This window comes from Pseudophryne corroboree, chromosome 9 (assembly GCF_028390025.1).
Source record: "Pseudophryne corroboree isolate aPseCor3 chromosome 9, aPseCor3.hap2, whole genome shotgun sequence".
NCBI lineage: Eukaryota > Metazoa > Chordata > Amphibia > Anura > Myobatrachidae > Pseudophryne > Pseudophryne corroboree.
The window spans coordinates 467,127,102-467,149,354 of NC_086452.1; the positions used below are offsets into that span (position 1 = coordinate 467,127,102).

The 22,253-nt window shown below is 47.3% G+C and overlaps 1 protein-coding gene across 2 annotated transcripts; it reads right to left on the minus strand.

Moving 5' to 3' along the window:
- Positions 1-103: 103 nt before the first annotated feature.
- ALAS1 (5'-aminolevulinate synthase 1) lies at positions 104-21,781 on the minus strand. 2 transcript variants are annotated; one of them, XM_063941320.1, is made up of 11 exons: positions 21,656-21,781; positions 21,150-21,345; positions 14,389-14,595; positions 12,933-13,067; positions 11,992-12,211; positions 8,721-8,905; positions 5,904-6,083; positions 5,074-5,238; positions 2,543-2,811; positions 1,413-1,575; positions 104-400 (listed from the first exon to the last, which is right to left on the minus strand). In XM_063941320.1, the coding sequence occupies exons 2-11, from the start codon at positions 21,328-21,330 to the stop codon at positions 240-242; spliced, it is 1,866 nt and encodes a 621-aa protein (XP_063797390.1). In that variant the 5' UTR covers positions 21,331-21,345; positions 21,656-21,781; the 3' UTR covers positions 104-239. The 2 variants fall into 2 exon arrangements, with proteins under 2 accessions (XP_063797390.1, XP_063797389.1); XM_063941319.1 differs by having other exon boundaries at positions 11,992-12,214; positions 21,656-21,780.
- Positions 21,782-22,253: the final 472 nt, after the last annotated feature.

Genomic DNA, 22,253 nt, shown 5'->3' on the forward strand with positions numbered 1-22,253 from the left:
ATGGTATTCCCTGTGGACTCCCTATGGATCCCACAGAAGAGATGTTGTCCTGTTTCTATTTGCAGATCTCCAGGACACGTCCTTAGTAAAACAGGGACAGACATTTACCATATGAAAGACATTTTAATAACATCCATTGGCAATAACAATACTTATAATCTGTGGACATACTACACTGTTCTGGTACATGACATATAAATCTTTTACTATAGACTCTGGCGCCACATGAGCCCTTGGCGTTAGGCACTGGCGGAAACCATCTTGCTGAGGCCGGAGAAGTAGGATTTCTCCCTCTCGCTCATCACCTGGAAGTGCAGCGGCTGCCGGCAGAAGTTACACTCTGCGGTGGAATGGGGGCGGAGCTCCAGGCCCACGTCCTGCCAGGTCTTCAGCAGTTTTTCTGTGGAGAGAGCAGACACCTGGTGAAGCGCAGAACGACATAAACTGGTGAGAGGTCTGGCCTCCAGTTCCCAGCATGCCTTGTGACTTCCTACCACAAACACACGAGCATTCTAACCCATCCACCGATGAGTTTTACGGATGTTTGGATCAGAGATGATTTTTATGGCAGGCGTGGTCAGTTTGTTTTTGTTAGCTTATAATATGTGTCTGTATAATGTTCTGGTAAAGTCCGTCCCGCCTCCTACGTGCACAATGGGAGACTGGTGCCGTTACGGACTAGGGATGGTCATCGGTGTGTTCAGCATGGATGGCGAAACTGAGTGGCGATCAATGGTCACCAACTATGCTATGGGAGACCATCGATGGTCATCCCTGTTATTTCACTGAATGACCCGAAGGCCAATCACAGCCTGGGGGCGGGGCTTCACGGTTGCCTGAGGCGGAGCTATGTTCCAAGTCCCACCGCCTCGTAAAATAATGAATAAATAAAATATTTGTTTATACTGTGGCATCTGGTTCTCTCCCACTGATGCATTCGACATTGGCCATAAACCATCGATGATTAGGAATCATCAGTGATCGATGGTCATCTCTAATACGGGCAGACCTCAGCCGTATGACCTTGCTGCTATGTGCAGGGAAGGGTAAGTATTCAGTACAGGAAGGGGGAAGGGGAAGTATACAGTGCAGGGAGGGGGAAGGGCAGTGTGGGGGATCGGAGTGATATGCCGGGTCCCAGGTACAACAATATGGGGGGAATTCAATTTTTGAGAAGTGGGTTGGGTGTCTGTTTTTTTCCTATCTAATAGACAGGAAAAAAACAGACACCCAACTGACTTTTCAAACAATTGAATACCCCCCTATGAGTTTATAAACCACAAGAACAGCATTTCCTTATGCTTTCAACAAAATTAGGATCAGTGTTTATATATCGCAGCCCACTAGGAACAGATAGGCTCGGTATGGCGGGACCACAGCCTACCCACGTACTGTAAGGGTTTCCCACCTACCCAAGAAATAGTTCATCATCTGAGGATTGTGGTGCGGGGTTGGGGCGATCCGCAGCATTTCCTCCCCCCGCGGGACTGTGGGGTAATTGATGGCTTGGACGTAGATGTCATAATGGCTCATCAGTTTGTCACAGATGGCCGTGTTCTTTGCAGCATCTGAAACCTGAAATAAACAAAATGAATGGACGGACATCTTTCCCGGCGCTCATGCAAAGATAGGATTATTAAATAAAATAAATAAATATATTTTCAACCAAATAGACTGGTTGCTTTATGGGTTTAAACAACATTAACGTGTAGCCCTAGAACACAGGTTCTCAAACTCTGGTCCTCAGGACCCCACACGGTGCATGTTTTGCAGGTCTCCTCACAGAAATCACAAGTGAAATAATTAGCTCCACCTGCGGACCTTTTAAAATATGTCAGTGAGTAATGAGTACACCTGTGCACCTGCTGGGTGACCTGCAAAACATGCACTGTGTGGTGTCCTGAGGACCGAGTTTGAGAACCACTGAACTAGAAGTATAAACACCTGTTTCAGGTAGAGCACTTTGCTCCGTAACACCTGGAGACGGACAGGTTAATGTTGAGCGGTTTGTTTGCAGACTTCTCCATTCCTACAGAAGTTGTTCTACCTGCTTGTGCCGAGACTGCTCCAGTCTGTCCTCACAGAGGTGAGTAACTAAGGGCTTATGCCAAGTCACCAACATGCTGGAATCCGCAGCTTAGTAAGAGGTCGGGATTCCGCCCAGTTTTATTTAGGATTCCTTCTCCGTTTACACGTCCCTTCCAAACTAGAGAACAGGTCACCCGAGTTAAACGTGAGATTAAAGCCTGACTAATTGGAATGCCTGCCTATACGTTTACACAAGCCGAGGCCTTCAGGCTCCGACACTCCCAGTACCAAAGGATTAAGGCGTTTCCAGGGCAGCAAATGTGCCCGTAGACGGGAACGCTGCCCGGACTCGTACTATGAAATGCAGAAATACTGCGTAATACGATCGTGCACACGTTACATATTGCTCTATTGCCAGAATTGTGAAACACGTGGATGTCTCTGTACATCTTGTACACACACACGCACGCCCAGGGTGGAGAATATAATGGATACTTTAATGTGAAACACTTACTCTGATGGGGATGATGTGGCTAGGGCAATGCACCACCGGGAGGCCGGCGTCCATCAGCATTTGCCGCAGAAGCTTGACGTTGCGCTGGTGCTGGCGGCGGAGGGCTTGGCCTTCTTCGCTCTTCAGCAGCCTGACGGAGGCCATCGCTCCGGAGAGCAGCATTGGGGGGAGAGAGGTCGTGAAAATGAAACCAGCGGCGTAGGAGCGGACGGTGTCTATCAGATCGCTGGTGCTGGCGACGTATCCTCCGACGCAGCCGAACGCTTTCCCTGCAGAAGACACAGCGGGAAGGCTCAGTACAATGACAACCTACCTTATTGGATTCTATGGGGGGGAGATGCATCAAGCAGTGAAGAGTGGAGAAGTTGCCCATAGCTACCAAGGTAGCATTTATCAAGTCCATTCTACAAAGTGATAGGCCGGAGCTGCTTTGTTGCTATGGACAACTTGACCAATCCTCCATACATCTCCCACTAGGAGAGGCGACAGACATTTAAAGCAGAAACAAAATGATCAGTTTAGTTGTACAATCTCGGGGTGGCTCAGTGGTTACCATTACATACACACATAGGGTGGCACAGTGGTTACCATTACATACACACACACACACACAGGGTGGCACAGTGGTCACCATTACATACACACATAGGGTGGCTCAGTGGTCACCATTACATACACACATAGGGTGGCTCAGTGGTCACCATTACATACACACATAGGGTGGCTCAGTGGTTACCATTACATACACACATAGGGTGGCACAGTGGTTACCATTACATACACACACACACAGGGTGGCACAGTGGTCACCATTACATACACACATAGGGTGGCACAGTGGTCACCATTACATACACACATAGGGTGGCACAGTGGTCACCATTACATATACACATAGGGAGGTACAGTGGTCACCATTACATACACACATAGGGTGGCTCAGTGGTTACCATTACATATACACATAGGGTGGCTCAGTGGTTACCATTACTTATACACATAGGGTGGTACAGTGGTCACCATTACATACACACATAGGGTGGCTCAGTGGTCACCATTACATACACACATAGGGTGGCTCAGTGGTCACCATTACATATACACATAGGGTGGCTCAGTGGTCACCATTACATACACACATAGGGTGGTACAGTGGTTACCATTACATATACACATAGGGTGGCTCAGTGGTCACCATTACTTATACACATAGGGTGGTACAGTGGTCACCATTACATATACACATAGGGTGGCTCAGTGGTCACCATTACATACACACATAGGGTGGCTCAGTGGTTACCATTACATATACACATAGGGTGGCTCAGTGGTTACCATTACTTATACACATAGGGTGGTACAGTGGTCACCATTACATACACACATAGGGTGGCTCAGTGGTCACCATTACATACACACACAGGGTGGCACAGTGGTCACCATTACATATACACATAGGGTGGCTCAGTGGTCACCATTACATACACACATAGGGTGGCTCAGTGGTCACCATTACATATACACATAGGGTGGCTCAGTGGTCACCATAACATACACACATAGGGTGGCACAGTGGTCACCATTACATATACACACAGGGTGGCTCAGTGGTCACCATTACATACACACACAGGGTGGCTCAGTGGTCACCATTACATACACACACAGGGTGGCTCAGTGGTCACCATTACATACACACATAGGGAGGCTCAGTGGTCACCATTACATACACACATAGGGTGGCTCAGTGGTCACCATTACATATACACATAGGGTGGCTCAGTGGTCACCATTACATATACACATAGGGTGGTACAGTGGTCACCATTACATACACACACATAGGGTGGCTCAGTGGTTACTGTTGCTGGTCCCACAGCACTAGGGACGTGAGTTCTAGATTGATCAGAACCCTATATGTGTGGAGTTTGTATGTTCTTCTCGGCTATGTGGTAGAATTCTTATTTGCTTTTCCACAAAACCCAGTAGGAAGACACATGACTATCCCTGTGTGCTGGCTGTTTTATACCATTTATGTTAATTTTTCCACAGTTCAAAAACATATTGCTAGTTTAATGTATTACTAGTTACAAATCTATATTCCCTACTAGATGTATACACACACTTGGGCAAATATATATGTCTTCAGCCAGCTAACTTACATGTATGTGTAGGATGAACCCAGAGCAGCTGGAGGAAACCCATGCAAACATAGGGAGAACATACAAGCTCCACACATATACTGATTTGGTCAGGAATTGAACTCATTTCCTCTGTGTTGTGAAGCATGAATGCTAACCACTGCACCACCATGTTGGCATAATGGACCTTAACATGTGTGGAAGGGAATCTAGGCTAAGCTTCAATGGGGCAGGGACTGAGGGGGGGTTAGCATCCTGTTCTCTGTGCAGCGCTGCGTAATATGCAGGAGTTAAACACTTCTCTCCAACGCTGACCGCTATATGGCAGCACATCAGGCGTTAGTACATCAAATACAGTTAATGTAAGCTGACCAGTGTACTCGAACATACCAAGTGTGCCAGAGATAATATCCATTTTATTCATGACCCCATCACGGTCTCCTATCCCGCCTCCCCGCGAGCCGTACAACCCGACCGCGTGCACTTCATCCACAAATGTTATGGCTCCGTACTCGTGTGCCACGTCACACATCTCCTCCAGGGGACAGACGGCACCTGTAACAGATTCATCACACGGAACATTAATGAAGGAGAAGGTCAGTGTTAAACCAGCGCACAATACCAGTGACTAACCCCAGTAACAGCCTCGCTACGGCGATGATACAACTCATTGTGTTCCGCAAATAGCTCTGAGACAGTGACTGACGGATGGGATTCTTTTGTATAGTTTAAGGAAATGCTTCAGGTTATTGGTTTCCCGCCACCACAAGGAAATAATACAGGTTACTGGTTTTTCCCCATCATACAAAAACAATATATGTTATTGGTTTCCACCCACCATAAGGAAATAATACACGTTACTGGTTTTTCCCCCATCATACGGAAATATAGGTTATTGGTTTTCCCCATCATAAGGAAACGACTACTCACTCAGTGCAGTCACGTCTGCAGCGTGTGTACTACAGTGACCAGCATGCCCAATGCGGAAGATCAGATCTTTAGCAGATATGTTGGAAAATGTAGTCCTTAGTTAACAAGTACATAGCAGGCGCCATATTAAGGCTAGAATGGGTTTGTCCAAATTTTTTAATGATTCGTTATTTATATCCCGTTCAGCAATAAGCAGGGAAGCGTAGCTATGATCAGTGCTAGGCAACCATGACGCCCTTACAGGCACACAGGCTACATAACGTTATGGCGTCCTCCGCCCACACACTCACCATCCATGGAATGGACAGTCTCAAAGGCAACAATCTTAGGGATTGATGGGTCGGAGTTCTTTAGCAGCTCCCGGAGATGACCAACGTCATTGTGGCGGAAGATGTGCTTCGCCGCCCCGCTGTTCCGGATACCCTGAATCATGGAGGCATGGTTTCCAGCGTCAGAGTAGATTTCACAGCCTGCATTTCATAAGAAAAAAAATCATATCAAATATTACATATACACACACACACATACAGGTTGAGTATCCCTTATCCATAATGCTTGGGACCAGAAGTACTTTGGTTATCGGATTTTTCCATATTTTGGAATAATTGCAAACCATAATGAGATATCATGGCGATGGGACCCAAGTCTAAGCACAAAATACATTTATGTTACATATACACCTTATACACACAGCCTGAAGGTCATTTTAGCCAATATTATAATATACTTTGTGCATTAAACAAAGTTTGTGTACATACACACATTTCATTTATGTTTCATATACACCTTATACACACAGCCCGAAGGTCATTTAATACAATATTTTCTAATGACTGTGTATTAAACAAAATATGTGTATATTGAGCCATCAGAAAACAAAGGTTTCACTATCTCAGTCTCACTCAAAGAATTCGGAATATTTGGATATGGGATACATTATATATATATATATATATATATATATATATAATATTATACATATATAAAATTATACATATATATACACATATATATATATACACATATATATATACACACAAATATTCCGAAATACGGAATATTCCGAAATACAGACTTTTTTGAGTGAGAGTGATATAGTGAAACCTTTGTTTTTTGATGACTCAATGTACACAAACTTTGTTTATTACACAAAGTTCTTAAAAATATTGTATTAAATGACCTTCAGGCTGTGTGCATAAGGTGTATATGAAACTTAAATGAATTGTGTGAATGTAGACACACTTTGTTTAATGCACAAAGTTATATAAAATATTGTCTAAAATTACCTTCAGGCTGTGTGTATATAAAACATAAATGCATTCTGTGTTTAGATTTAGATCCCATCAACATGATATCTCATTATGGTATGCAATTATTCCAAAATACGGAAAAATCTGGTCCCAAGCATTTTGGATAAGGGATACTCAACCTGTAAAATTATATATATATATATATATATATATATATATATATATATATATATATATATATATATATATATATATATATATATATATATATATATATAGAAAATCTCAATTACAAAATAAGACTTTTGTTAAAGACCAAGTGACATGTAAAAAGTAACATTGCTACAGGACATATAGTAAAATAGAAGTGCTTGGCAAATGGTAAAGAGGTTCAGCCAAGAGACATTTAATCAACACAAACAGAACACGGACCTAATGTAACATACACTGACAGATGCTGGCCACACACCCACAGATAGTAATCATATAAAAAGTTATAGGCAATATTGCATAACCGTGTAATTATACAATTTGCTGCTAGAACACTTCTGTCTCCCGGGTCTGCAAATGTTGCCAAACAACGTAATATCACGTGACGTTACATTATAACTACTCTCATTATAAGGGTGGAGGGTGTGCAAGGGAAAGTTCCTCACCCCCAAGTGATCCGCAGGTATGGGCTCCAAAACCCGAGTCCCAGCTGAGACGATGGGTGACAGTCTATGTCCGGGATACTGGCCTTGTGTGGGTTTTATATCCTGGACACAGTTGTGATATCTCTCTGTTATATTATATACAGGGTGATTCAAAAGTCGCAGTACACCCTTTTGTTTCAAAAACTGTGCAGAAAATGGGAAAACTGAATACTCCAGTACGGTATGGGTGAGGTGGGCTATCTTTTAGGGTATGTACCGAACATGGATGCCATCTTGAAATCGGCCATCTTGAATCTAAGTCAGTTTTTTCAATTGGAAAGGGGGTTGTATAACATGTCAAATAACACAGGAATTTGCTGAAAAGTTTATTGCTGCAAACAGATTTGGAATAGCCATTATGGTTCAAAAGTTACAACACTTTTTGTTGCAGGTAACAGAAGATTGCTTTCACAAAAGAGGAGAGAACGGAGGTCATTTTGATGTCTGGAGAACAAAGTTTCCGTGTCATAGCTGCAAATTATAACAACCGGCACCCAGAAAGACCTCCAGTTTCACATGACACTGTCAGGTGCCTAATTTCCAAATTCCGAGAAACCATTAAGTGCTATTTCAAATCAGTTTGCAGCAATAAACTTTTCAGCAAATTCTGATGTTGTTTGACATGTTACATGACACCCTTTCCATTTGAAAAAAATGGACTTAGATTCAAGATGGCGCCCATGTTCGGTACATACCCTAAAAGATAACCCACCTCACCCATACCTTACTGGAGTGTTCAGTTTTCCCATTTCCTGCACAGTTTTCGAAACAAAAGGGTATACTGCGACTTCTGAATCACCCTGTAGTATTAGTTACACCCTGTATGGCACCACACGTTTAACGCCTCACATACAGAATAACGGTATGGTGACATTTGGTACGGACACCTGTGTGGGTTTAGGTACAACCAGTAATAAATAGTTATACTTCTGCGACGCGTCATCTTTTATTACCGCAAAACCTTTAAATGTCACAAAATGACATTAGACACCCCATGGTACTAATGTGGACCCCAGCATCCTCTAGGACGTAAGAGAAAATAAAAATGTCTCACGCAATACCAGACAGGTCGCACTACCGGCCCCCTCCCCAATAATCACAGCTACCATCATCCAGACGGGAGGCGATGCAGTCACAGTAGGCCCATCAGAGCGTCTCTTACCGGGTAACATCTTGGCCAGCGTGAAGAGCGTGGAATCATTCGCCACGAAGCACGAGGAGAAGAGCAGCGCGGCGTCCTTTCCGTGGAGGTCGGCCAATTCATGCTCCAAATCCACATGGAACTTACTGGTTCCCGAGATGTTCCTGGTGCCACCTGCGCCGGCTCCGTGGTGTTTTAGCGTTTCCCTACCAAAAAAGAAAGAAGAGGATTTATTTACACACACATTGCGATTGTATGTACCAAGCCGGACACGTTATTTACAGGGAAGTCAGAACACAAAGTGGGATTTGGTAACCGGCCGCAAACCCTTACATAACCTGACCCCACATGTAACACAGGACGCGGCCACCTGCCGTGTCTGAGGTAACGTTACTTCTGCACTGCCGTCTTCCTCTTTCCAATACAATCGCTACCAGATAACACTGTGTGCAACACTAACAGCTATTTCCCTGCTCACACACAACGTTACACAACACTGAGGGTGTAGTCACAAAGAAATAACGTTTAGTTTGTTGGTTAATATAAAGATATTTAAGAACCCCTAACACTGCAGAGAACACGCAGAAGACGGGAAATAATATTAATCCCACTATACAAAGGGTTTTCTGTTCACATGGCTTGATGAGGCCGTTTCTAGCTAAAATAATTAGTAACTTTCCCAGATTAGGGGTCTTTGTTTAACTATATTAAGAGGCTGAAACATTCCACAGGGACAGAGACACACGTCCGCGCTCCGTCTTACAGGACCAGGGTCCGCTCGTGTGGTTACGGTAAACCCCACCACGTACTAGGGAGCAGCTAACGTATACGGCAACAGACCACTCACCGATCCGGCCGCAATGGATGAAATATAAATCAAATATTACCCCACACCACAAGCCGCCCGTATCGCTTCAATGGGCAGGATTACACCTCGCTCTATAGCGGTACTATGGGGGTGATTCAGACCTGATCGTAGTTGTGCTAAATTTAGCACATCTATGATCAGCTTCACCGACATGTGGGGGGACGCCCAGCACAGGGCTAGTCCGCCCCGCGTGTCAGGCCCTACTCGCCCGCACAAGTACAAAAGCATTGCACAGCGGCGATGCTTTTGTACTGTAGGAGTAGCTCCCGGCCAGCGCAGTTCCTGCGCGCTGGCAGGGAGCTACTCGTCGCTGCCCGGTCACAGCGGCTGGATGTGACATCACACAGCCGCCGCGGCCGGCCACCCCAATGGTCCGGGCACGCCTGCGTTTTGCCTGGACCGCGCCCCCTAAACGACGGCCAAGCGCTGCTGGCCCACCCCATCCCGCCCAGCGACCGCCTCTGCCTGTCAATCAGGCAGAGGCGATCGCAGAGCTAAGACCGCCGTCTGCCATGGCCGGAGCATGCGCACTTTAGACCTGATCAGGTCTGAATTAGCCCCTACGGACCTCAAGGGGGAGATTGTATCAACGCCTGGAGAGAGAGATAAAGTGCCAATCAGCTCCTAACTGCCATGTTACAGGCTGTGTTTGAAATAAGACAGTTAGGAGCTGATTGGTTGCTACATTCTCTCTCGCTACTTTATCACTCTCCAAAGGCTTTAGTACATCTGCCCCAAAGTGCCAACCATTCAGCTCCTGTCATTTTTCAAACACAGCCTGTAACATGGCATTTAGACTGGTTTAATCTCTCTACTTTATCTCTCTCCAAGCCTTGATAAATCTCCTACTAAGAGCCCCAGCAAGGACCTCCGGGCGCCAGGGCAGGGGTGGGGCAAAGACTTCAGCCCCTGTGAGGGCAAACAGATTAGACAGAACACAAGAGACTGGGAGCGGCGTGATAACAGACACCTGGACTCACGCCCCCGGTAACGCGCTGCGGCATATCACTTATCGTAACACCCCATTACGCAACCGATGCTTTGTTTGAGAAAAATCTGAAGACGACAAAGGCTTGGTGCAGAACAAGAGCCTGGATGCAATCTCTCTCACGTACTGTACAGCTTGACCCAGCTCGAGGCAGATTTAGGTCACGATACAATGGCATCGTTTTCCCTCAATCCCTCTTAGCGCCTACAGAACGCATAACAACTCATAATCAGGTTCCTTATCAGGTTTCCAGGCTTAGGTGATGGACATAATGCCGGCACGTAGGGGGGTCACAGCTCCAGTTACACAGGATGCATATGGGTCACAGGCCCATAGTGCTACGTGACCCAATTACTGCTCACCAAGGGTGTTAAAAGCTTTAACTAGAATTCGAAGGTCGGATCACAGATTAAATCACAGACGTGAGGGTCATATTCAGGCCTTGGGTCCCGGAGACCTTGAGCAAGACAATCTGTATCGCAGAGCTTCAAACAGCAGTATATACAGTACTCCGATAAGAAGTGAACAACTAGCGCAGGACACAGAATTCAAAATAGCTAAAGCTTCGTCAAATTCTCCTCGTCTAATAACTTGAACCGAATGTTACTAAAGAAGACATGGAAAATGGGGGGGATTTACTAAACCAATAGCACTTTCTGGAAGACCTAAATACTGTGTTATTGGTATCTACGCTCATCTTTAACTGAGAGAGGTTGTTATGTGCCGATATCTATATAATGAATGGGGGTCAATCAGATCTGATCGCTGCACAGCGGGCGATCAAGTACTAACTGCACATGAGTATGCACCGTAATGCGCACGTGCGTCAGACAGCAACAAAGGGCATCGCCGGTCAGCGCTGGGATGGTGCGAAAAAATCAGTTCGCACGGGCGTTCGCAAGGTGACTGACACGAGGATGCCAATTGTGGGTGGTAAGTGACCGTTTATTGGGAGTGTCTGGAAAAATGCAGGCGTACCCAAGCATTCTCAGGGCGGGTGTCGGACGTCAGCTCCGGCCCCTACGAGCCGGATGTGATCGCACTGAGTAAGTCCTGGGCTGCGCACACAGTGGATTTTTGCAGCTCTGCGTACACATGGGATCGCACACTTGCACGGCCAGTTTACACTCCCCTGGAGGTGGCGACTATCTGAACGCAGGACAGCAAAATTAAACAACCAGTGATCAGATCTGAAACACCCCCATAGTTACGTAAGCGTGATGTACTTAGGTCTGTTTGTTTTTAATGTGTTACTTATTATCGGTGATATTTTTAGATAAGCACAACAGAATTTATTGGTGGTTTTTCCGTTTCTCAGTGCTCAGATAAGGCTGATATTGGATAAGATAAGAATATTCATCTTTATGGTTGATGCAGACATAACAAACAGACTCTGAGCTGTGAATGTTTCCTGTATGCGTTATGCACCAACTCACATGACGGCACCCACCACCTTCGGGTGGCGGCTCATTCCCAGGTAGTCGTTGCTGCACCAGACGGAGACGGTCTTTTTACTGATCAGCGAGTCGGAATAGTCATCCGCCATCGGGAAGACCTGCGCCCGCCGGTTGACCGTTTTGAAGACGCGGTAGGTGTGGTCATTTTTCTTTTCTTCAATCTTCTTCTCGAAAAACTGGTCGTACTTGAAGGTGCGCACTGCTGCGAAAACGAGAGAGACAGACACGTTACGTAAGACGCAGTATTCGTGAGGTCCAGTAAACTAAACATTGCCCAGCGGTCATGAAATCACCCTGCGCATGGCCAGCGATCAAAGGGACACTATCTGTTTATCAGAAGGCAAATACGGCCTTGGGTCGCACGCAAACACCAATGACGATCGTGGCCGGCACTGTGCGTGTGGATTATAAATAAATTATTCCTAAATTTTACATTTCGTAATTCAAGCAATGACCTTAAACCAACCCCAGTGCATTGTGCTATACTCGGACTAATACTGAACTAATTGAGGAGATAGATCAACATAGTCTATTTCTAATATTCTGTGCCAGAAAAGGCCGCTGTGGTAAGCGTGTCCCTTACTAATTCTGGCAACACAACGGCCGGTTCGCCCACAGCGCCTACGCCCCCAGTTTCCACATACAGCCACGCACTTGTGTGACTTACCGGTCAGATTAGGCCAGACTGCTAGGACATACCCTGTAAAGGTTCAAGTGGGAAACTCATATCTGTCTGCTTATTGGACGTTCTTTCCAGAACATTCAGGAGGGAAGGTCCAAGGGGCAACTGTGCAACAGATGAAGAGGTAGGAAGGGGTGGGCCGGTGGGGTGTGTGTGTCAATGCAATATACATTATAATGCACACCCCACAGCGAGAGTAGTGCAACTTCATAGCAATGGACAGCAGTAAAATAATTACATTTTGGCATGTTATCCTGCAGGAGGTGAGAGACCAGCTCCGGCTTCTGATGAAGAACCCGCTCCTGAAATGTCTCCAACACCCCGATCTTCTTCTGTGGGCTGGATCTAGTGGCCGCTGGCTCACTCGCAGGATCTGGAAGACAATGTGCATGGACACCTGTCAGACAATAGATTCTCCACCAGCAATGAATATAAAAAGGGTATTTATTCTACAGTAACTGGAGAAGGTGTATAATAAAACGATGTCCGCTTTCTCACTACTGTAATAGGAGAATCCCGCATAGCTTACATAACCCAACCGCTTAGGTTACACCTTCCTTATTGCCACTGAAGAAAGCAAACACTGCACCAGCTCCCCCTCTATAACACTTATCCTGTGTATTCCGATCAGGGACTGGCTGCAGCCAGTGACGCACAATTACACACGATGTGCACACAACTCACAGCTGGGAACTGTATCCAGACCAAGTTATTTTTATATCATTCATCTATATATGGGCCGGATGTAGCCGTTCCTAGAGGATGTCACGCAATGAGAACACAGACGCCTGTTCACTTTATATACTAGTAAAATATTGGACCCGGAAATGTGCCAGGTCACCGTCCTGTTACACTTACCCCCGATCCCGGCCTTCTCCTGTCCTGACGCTGCGCCACACACGCGCAGTGGGAACTAGGGCATAAATGTTATGACCTAACTTTTATCAAGTTCTGATTTATTCTCTGACAATAATAGTTTCTTCCATTGACTCAAACCCCACCAACTCTCATCTTCCCTCCAGTTATACAGATTGGGGTGGCGGTCTTTTGGGTTCTATTTATAAGCAGACATAAAGAGCAGTTACATAAAGCCTTATCCTGTATTTCTGTGCACTCTGTATTAGATCATATTATGTGTCCCAGAACTGCAGTCATCCTAAGCGGGCCCGTACACGGGCTGCAAGCCCACGTCCGCACCTCATCGGAACTGAACAGAGGGCCTAATTCAGACCTGATCGCAGCAGCAAATTTGTTAGTTAATGGGTAAAACCATGTGCACTGCAGGTGGGGCAGATGTAACATGTGCAGAGAGTTAGATTTGGGTGGGGTGTATTTAAACTGAAATCTAAATTGCAGTGTAAAAATAAAGCAGCCAGTGTTTACCCTGCACAGAAACAATATAACCCACCCAAATCTAACTCTCTCTGCACATGTTACATCTGCCCCACCTGCAGTGCACATGGTTTTGCCCATTAGCTAGCAAATTTGCTGCTGGGATCAGATCTGAATGACCCCCATAGTACGGTGTAAATATGTGACACATAACAGTCTCCATATGAGATCTGCGCAGGTTTCATTTACTTACAAAACCCATTCTCTAAGTTGCTGCAACAAACTGTACTGCACCAGTATGACAAAAAGTAGCACAAGTTTCTTTTTGGTAACATAGTGCGCGGTAGAGACACGGAACGCACCTTTCCTCATGCTCTGCATCTCATGGACATCCTCCTGCAGGGCGAGGCTGGCCTTCCGGAACACGCTGCTGCTTTCGTGGGTCATCTCTGCGGCCAGGAAGGGACATTTGGAAGCAGCCTGGCCGCTGGCGGCAGCCACGTGATCTGCTGGCATTTGGGGCGTAGCAGCGGCGGCTCCCGGGGCTGCACTCGTAGTCATCTGAGCTTCTAGAGAAGAAAAGAAAGAAATATAATGACGACTATAGAGTATGCCAGTGCTACACACAAGTGGCCGTCCCGGAAATAAGGTAGCCGTGATCGGGCAACTAAAGTCAGCCTAATGAAAGCAAGACTCTGGTTGCTCATGGTTACTCACGAAATATGGACACCATTGCATTAATGAAGCCTGATGGTATAATTATATGTACACTACACGCGTTATACACCACTCAATAGCAGGTTATGACCATCAAAGCTTAAAAACAGAACAGTAGTATAGAGTTTATAGAATAAAGAGTGGTCAGGATTACCTATAACTAGTGATGAGCGGATTCGGTTTTACTCGGTTTTACTCGGTTCTCAAAACCGAATCTTATTGGCTATCCAAAACACGTGACATCAGTGAGCCAATAAGATTCGGTTTTGAGAACCGAGTAAAACCGAATCCGCTCATCACTACCTATAACAGGCCTGATTATAAGACATATGTACTGCCAACGCAATGCTGGTACTGCCAACGCAACGCCCGCTGTGAGCGCAATGTGACTTACACACTCTCCTGTACTCGCGGACATACGCCATTATCACCCCTTACACCAACCCCGTGCCGGCTGCAAGAGGTGTGACAGAATGTGGCGTCCACAAGGCATAAGCACGACACAGAGCGACAAGTAACGCCGGCTACACGCCGTCAAAACGGTTCTCTCGCCTGGCTCCTGCCGCCCAGTTAAGACTCCGAATTGTGCGTACGTTCGCAAGCCGTTCACGAAGCCCCCACACCACAACATAAAAAGTGCTAGATGCAGTCACATTGAGAGTTGTGCGAGAAGCAACATCAGGCCCAATGTGTGGATAATATTAACATTAGCCACTGTTTAGTAATAAAACATTATGGAAGTTTATTTGCACTGTAGATCAAACAGGCGGGATTTAGTTATGGATCTCTGTAGAACTAGTACTATGGATTAATTGGACGTTAAGTGTTATAAATATAATTCCTTTCACGCTGTTCTAGGTTCGGTGCAGTTTCCCGGTCAATGACCTGGGCCGAAAAATGCCAAATAGCCAGTGACGTGAGCTCAGGGCAGGCTGGTGTAGGCACTGCCTCACCCGTCATACTCCAGTACACTCCAGAGTTTTGACTACAAAAATGATTAGAATAATACAAAAAAAGATATTTAGAACTTAGGGGGACATTTACTAAGCAGTGATAAGAACGGAGAAGTGAGCCAGTGGAGAAGTTGCCCCATCAACCAATCGGCAGCTCTGTATCATTTTATAGTATGCAAATTATAGATGTTACTAAAGTGCTGATTGGTTGCCATGGGCAACTTCTCCACTGGCTCACTTCTCCGCTCTTATCACTGCTTAGTAAATGTCCCCTTCAGAATATCATCTTTGTATTACTCTAATCACTTTTAGGTGTGTACATCTGGCTGCGATACTAGCCAGCGCCTCCCCAGCCACTGGCCTCAATGCAAACTGCAAGGACTTAGATAGGCGGTGAGTATAGGCCGAACACAGAGGCAGAAAAGTCTAATCAAATATTAACTAAAAGTTTCTTGGAACAGAAGCAAGAAAACTGGTTTCACCCCCAGGATAAACTCTCTTCCCCCCCGCTGACACTGCAACATGCAAGAGTCCAGTCACTTTCATGGATAAAGATTTGGCTCACACAATGCCAGGCAGGGTCATCCCAGTTTATAGATGGAGCGGATAACAAAAGACAGGCTGAGCCCTTTCCCCAGTCCAAGCGTTCATGAAGATCTGGGCACAGAAACCAGTCAGGTGATCCGAGCGCAGAACTCATTTCACCTTACGTGGGGCGCAGCGATGAAGAGGAGATCAAGCAGCAAAACTGGATAACCTACCGATAACCTATTACAGGCATTCTCAACCTCTGTCCTCAAGGCACACTAATACCCCTTGCACACTGCCATAAATATCCCGGGTTATTGCACATGAAAGCGCAGGAACCCGGGATACTGCGCAGTGTGAAAGCACCAGGTGAAGAGACCCGGAATATCAAGCGGGAAGGGTTGAATACAACCAGGGTTGCGACCCCGCATAGAACAGCTGGTGCCTGGAGATCATCTCATCGCCAAGTGCCGTCTCGAGATGCGTCGGCGGTGAGGTCAGGCTGCCAGTCTGAAAGGGGTGTATGTCAGGTCGCAGCGGGGAAGGACCCGTGTACCAAAAACCCGGATGCGACCAGGCATTTCGCTCTGAAGGGGGTATAACAGTGAGGATTTTGGTGATATCCAGGCTTCAGTACAGACGGTTAAATCCAAATAAGTGAGCTACTGAGTAAGGCACCTGTGCTCAAGCACGGATAGCGCTAAAACCTGGACTGTGCCTTGAGTTTGGGAATGCCTGCACTATTGTACGAGTTATACCAAACACGTCTTTATGCAGAAATACCTTTCACCTGTCTACACGCAGCCTGAGGTACTTTGCGTTAAACAGTAACTTAGCATAACAGACAAGGAATCTGAACAGGATATAGCTATATGGAATACGCTTTAAGGGGCTCCCCTGGGACTGCAGCCCGTCACATACTTCTGCATGCACAGGAACAACGGCTGGTGCCCAATTGTGGGCAGAGGCGGACGGAGTCTCCCCACGGGCACCATAGTATGTGTTAATAGAGACGACCTTTCTATGAAACTGCTACGAGAATTTCAGGTTCAACTATCTACATAGAGATAGAACAGAGAATAAAAATGAATATTTGTCAGCACTGTCATTTATATAATCAGGGCAAACATGAAATCAGTATTTGTACCTCTGAAATATACCCCTCCCCCCCCCCCCTGCCTCCGTGCTACCCGTACCCTTTGTACTAATTGCAGGTGATACCCAGGCTAATCAGATTTACAGGTCCTGGGCTAAAGATCAGAAATTGTGTTATGATCACGCAGGCATGAATAATTCTAGAACACTCCTTGGGAGCACGGGAACGGCGGGTGTTTGGAGAGTAGTTCAGGGTCAAAGAGCAAGTTATTACACTCAGACGCACGATTAAGGACAGAAACACAAACACTGCACTCTGCATTAGTAACATTACATGACGGAATAAATCGCCCACGCTCCTTCAGTTTACACTATACAACAAGTTCTTATTAATGCAACAGACTTAGGGACTAATTCGGACATGATCGCTTGCTATTTTTTGCAGCGCTGCGATCAGATAGTCGCCGCTTACAGGGGGGAGTGTATTTTTGCTTTGCAAGTGTGCGATCGCATGTGCAGCCGAGCAGTACAAAAATGTTTTGTGCAGTCTCTGAGTAGCCCAGAACTTACTCAGCCGCTGCGATCACTTCAGCATGTCCAGGACCAGAATTGACGTCAGGAACCCTCCCTGCAAACGCTTGGACACGTCTGCATTTTTCCAAACACTCCCAGAACGCCCTCTTCCTGTCAATCTCCTTGCGATCGGCCGTGCGAACGGATTCTTCGTACAATCCATCGCACAGCAACGATCCGCTTTGTACCCGTACGACGCACCTGCGCATTGCCGTGCATGCGCAGTTCTGACCTGATCGCAGCGAAAAATCCTAGCGTGCGATCAGGTCTGAGTGACCCCCTTAGGCTGTAAGCTCTTCTGGCAAGCCCCACATTCCTAGAGGTAAAATTACTTGTCAGAGTGGTTGGTGGATTTAAAGGGGAAACAAAATCAAATACAAAACATGTTTGGTTTTGTATTTAATATTATCGCTTCTTTAAATCCAGTCCCTGAAGACGCCGCATCTTTGCCAAGTGCCGCATAGTAAGTTTACTCACCGGGTTTTCCCTATTGGTGTTTGTTACATATCATTATATCCCGGTACATACTGTCTGGCTCCCAGCACATGATCTGTGCACATATGACTATAGTCAAATATACCCAGTTATATATTTACAGCCCTGCGGAACTTCTTGGTATGGTATTAAATAATATTAAAGAATTTAAAGTTCACACACATGAATGTAAATATTGTTCCCAGTGTGAGAAAACCATGTGTTCCTGAGGGATATAGAGGGAAAGATTCATTACTGTACTCCGCAAACACTATTAATGCAACATGGAAACTTCCCCGTCTACAAATGAAAAGTCATTTTCTCTCCTCTCCCCGGAACAGGAATAGTTAATGCAACGGGTCTGAACCCAAACCACGAGACTGCATGAGGACAGCGCGACCCAACCGTGTAACTAATACAGTTATTCTCAGTCATCGTCTATGGGTTACTCTGCTCACATCACTATACAGGAATTATTTCAGCAAAAATAAACCTAATATACATCATCATTAGCATTTATAAAGTGACCTGTGCATTCGGATAAGTAGCCAAAATGTGAGTCCTGGACATTAATTACAGGGGGGAGGTTAATAGTCCCCACCCTGTAATTAACCAGCGCCGGCGACCTCCGGACAAAGATCTGAAGACTCTACCTGAAGGAGATCATTGCGTCCAGTGAGGCAGAAACAGAATCGCATGGTGAAGCCTACGGCGGCCACTTTACCTGGGGCACAGTATGCAGGAGGAGGAGGAGGAGGGGGGGGGGGGGGGGGGGGGGGGGGGAGACAGGTATCAGAAAGAGGTGCAGGGGCAGCAGACATGCTGGAGGGGGGGACACAGGTATCAGATAGACAGCAGGGATACTGGAGGGGGTGATGTATGAGAAGTGTATGGATTGGGGATACAGGTATCAGACAGAGGTGCAGGGGCAGTACAGATGCTGGAGGGGGGGGGGTGTATGGGGGGGGGGATACAGGTATCAGACAGAGGTGCAGGGGCAGTAGAGATGCTGGAGGGGGGGGGGGTGTATGGGGGGGGATACAGGTATCAGACAGAGGTGCAGGGGCAGTAGGGATGCTGGAGGGGAGGCTGTATGGGGGGAATACAGGTATCAGACAGAGGTGCAGGGGCAGTAGGAATGCTGGAGGGGAGGCTGTATGGGGGGAATACAGGTATCAGACAGAGGTGCAGGGGCAGTAGGAATGCTGGAGGGGAGGCTGTATGGGGGGAATACAGGTATCAGACAGAGGTGCAGGGGCAATAGAGATGCTGGAGGGGAGGCTGTATGGGGGGGATACAGGTATCAGACAGAGGTTAGGGGCAATAGAGATGCTGGAGGGGAGGCTGTATGGGGGGGATACAGGTATCAGACAGAGGTTAGGGGCAATAGAGATGCTGGAGGGGAGGCTGTATGGGGGGGATACAGGTATCAGACAGAGGTTAGGAGCAATAGAGATGCTGGAGGGGAGGCTGTATGGGGGGGATACAGGTATCAGACAGAGGTGCAGGGGCAGTACAGATGCTGGAGGGGAGGCTGTATGGGGGGGATACAGGTATCAGACAGAGGTGCAGGGGCAGTAGGAATGCTGGAGGGGAGGCTGTATGGGGGGAATACAGGTATCAGACAGAGGTGCAGGGGCAGTAGGAATGCTGGAGGGGAGGCTGTATGGGGGGAATACAGGTATCAGACAGAGGTGCAGGGGCAGTAGGAATGCTGGAGGGTAGGCTGTATGGGGGGAATACAGGTATCAGACAGAGGTGCAGGGGCAGCAGAGACACTGTATGCTGGAGGGGAGGATGTAAGGTAGGTGTATGGATGAATGTGGGGGGGGGAGTATACAGGTATCAGACAGAGGTGCAGGGGCAATAGAGATGCTGGAGGGGAGGCTGTATGGGGGGGATACAGGTATCAGACAGAGGTTAGGGGCAATAGAGATGCTGGAGGGGAGGCTGTATGGGGGGGATACAGGTATCAGACAGAGGTTAGGGGCAATAGAGATGCTGGAGGGGAGGCTGTATGGGGGGGATACAGGTATCAGACAGAGGTTAGGGGCAATAGAGATGCTGGAGGGGAGGCTGTATGGGGGGGATACAGGTATCAGACAGAGGTTAGGGGCAATAGAGATGCTGGAGGGGAGGCTGTATGGGGGGGATACAGGTATCAGACAGAGGTTAGGGGCAATAGAGATGCTGGAGGGGAGGCTGTATGGGGGGGATACAGGTATCAGACAGAGGTGCAGGGGCAGTAGGGATGCTGGAGGGGAGGCTGTATGGGGGGAATACAGGTATCAGACAGAGGTTAGGGGCAATAGAGATGCTGGAGGGGAGGCTGTATGGGGGGGATACAGGTATCAGACAGAGGTTAGGGGCAATAGAGATGCTGGAGGGGAGGCTGTATGGGGGGGATACAGGTATCAGACAGAGGTTAGGAGCAATAGAGATGCTGGAGGGGAGGCTGTATGGGGGGGGGATACAGGTATCAGACAGAGGTGAAGGGGCAATAGAGATGCTGGAGGGGAGGCTGTATGGGGGGGGGGGGATACAGGTATCAGACAGAGGTGCAGGGGCAATAGAGATGCTGGAGGGGAGGCTGTATGGGGGGGATACAGGTATCAGACAGAGGTGCAGGGGCAATAGAGATGCTGGAGGGGAGGCTGTATGGGGGGGATACAGGTATCAGACAGAGGTGCAGGGGCAATAGAGATGCTGGAGGGGAGGCTGTAAGGGGGGGGATACAGGTATCAGACAGAGGTGCAGGGGCAATAGAGATGCTGGAGGCTTACTCTGCTCCCGGGACGGGGTATCCTTCGCCTCCTTATGGTGCGCGGTGGAGGTGGACAGGGATCTGGGGCTCATCATCACCGGGCAGTTCTGGGCGTAGGAGATCAGCGACTTGCCTGCCTTCTGCAGGAAGGTCTGCGAGACCCGGGAGAGGAAGGGGCAACGGCGGACAATGGTCTCCATCCTGCTCTGTGCTGTCTGTGGAAGGGGGGAGAGAGAGCACAGCGATATGATCCCTGTACAGACAGCCGGGCGCACATAGCACTGCAATATTACATTATTATTATTATATTACTAGATCAAAACTCATTAGTGGGACTGGATGTCTCTAAAACAAGTCATCAAAGCAGCCTCTGGAAAAAAAAAAAAATATATATATATATATATATATATATATATATATATATATATAATGTAATACATATATAAAACTAATTATATACACACACACATATGATACTAGCACATATATACTTATAGGTAAGAAAGCAGGCACCCCGGGTCTCACCAGCTGCGGTAGAACTACAAGTCTCAGCACGTCCTCCTGCCTGGCTGCTCTGCTCTCAGCTGCCGGATCGCCCCAATGTCACCGGGTAATAACTGAGAGATGGATGTTCCGGCTGGCAGCTAGCCACGCCCCCTCCAGTAACACCCTACTCCGCCATTGGCCAACCCCTCAGTCCCGCCTCCCCTCGACTCGCAGCCTGTCGCTCGGCTGGCTGACTGACGTTCCCCTGTAGCCAATCACAGGGCTCTGCTCTCCAGCAGCTCCGTGTGAAGCAACGCATCGACGTCACGACTTCCGCCACACACTACACTCCCCCCTGGCAGTGACGTCAGGGCTGAAACAGGTCAGGAAGGGTACAGCAGGGAGCTGGTGGGGGGGGGGGGGTCTGAGGCGTGGGGCAGCCTGAGAGTGAGACGATCCTCGGTCACCAGCAGCTCCCAGTGCTGACTATTATCTCTTCACCGGCCCTGGGGGCATTACTGCTCTCTGTGGGGTCTATTCATGAAGCAGTGGGAAGTGTGGAGAAGTTGCCCATGGCAACCAATCAGTGCTGAGGTAACATTTATAAAGTGCAGTCCATAAAATTATACGTAGCGGC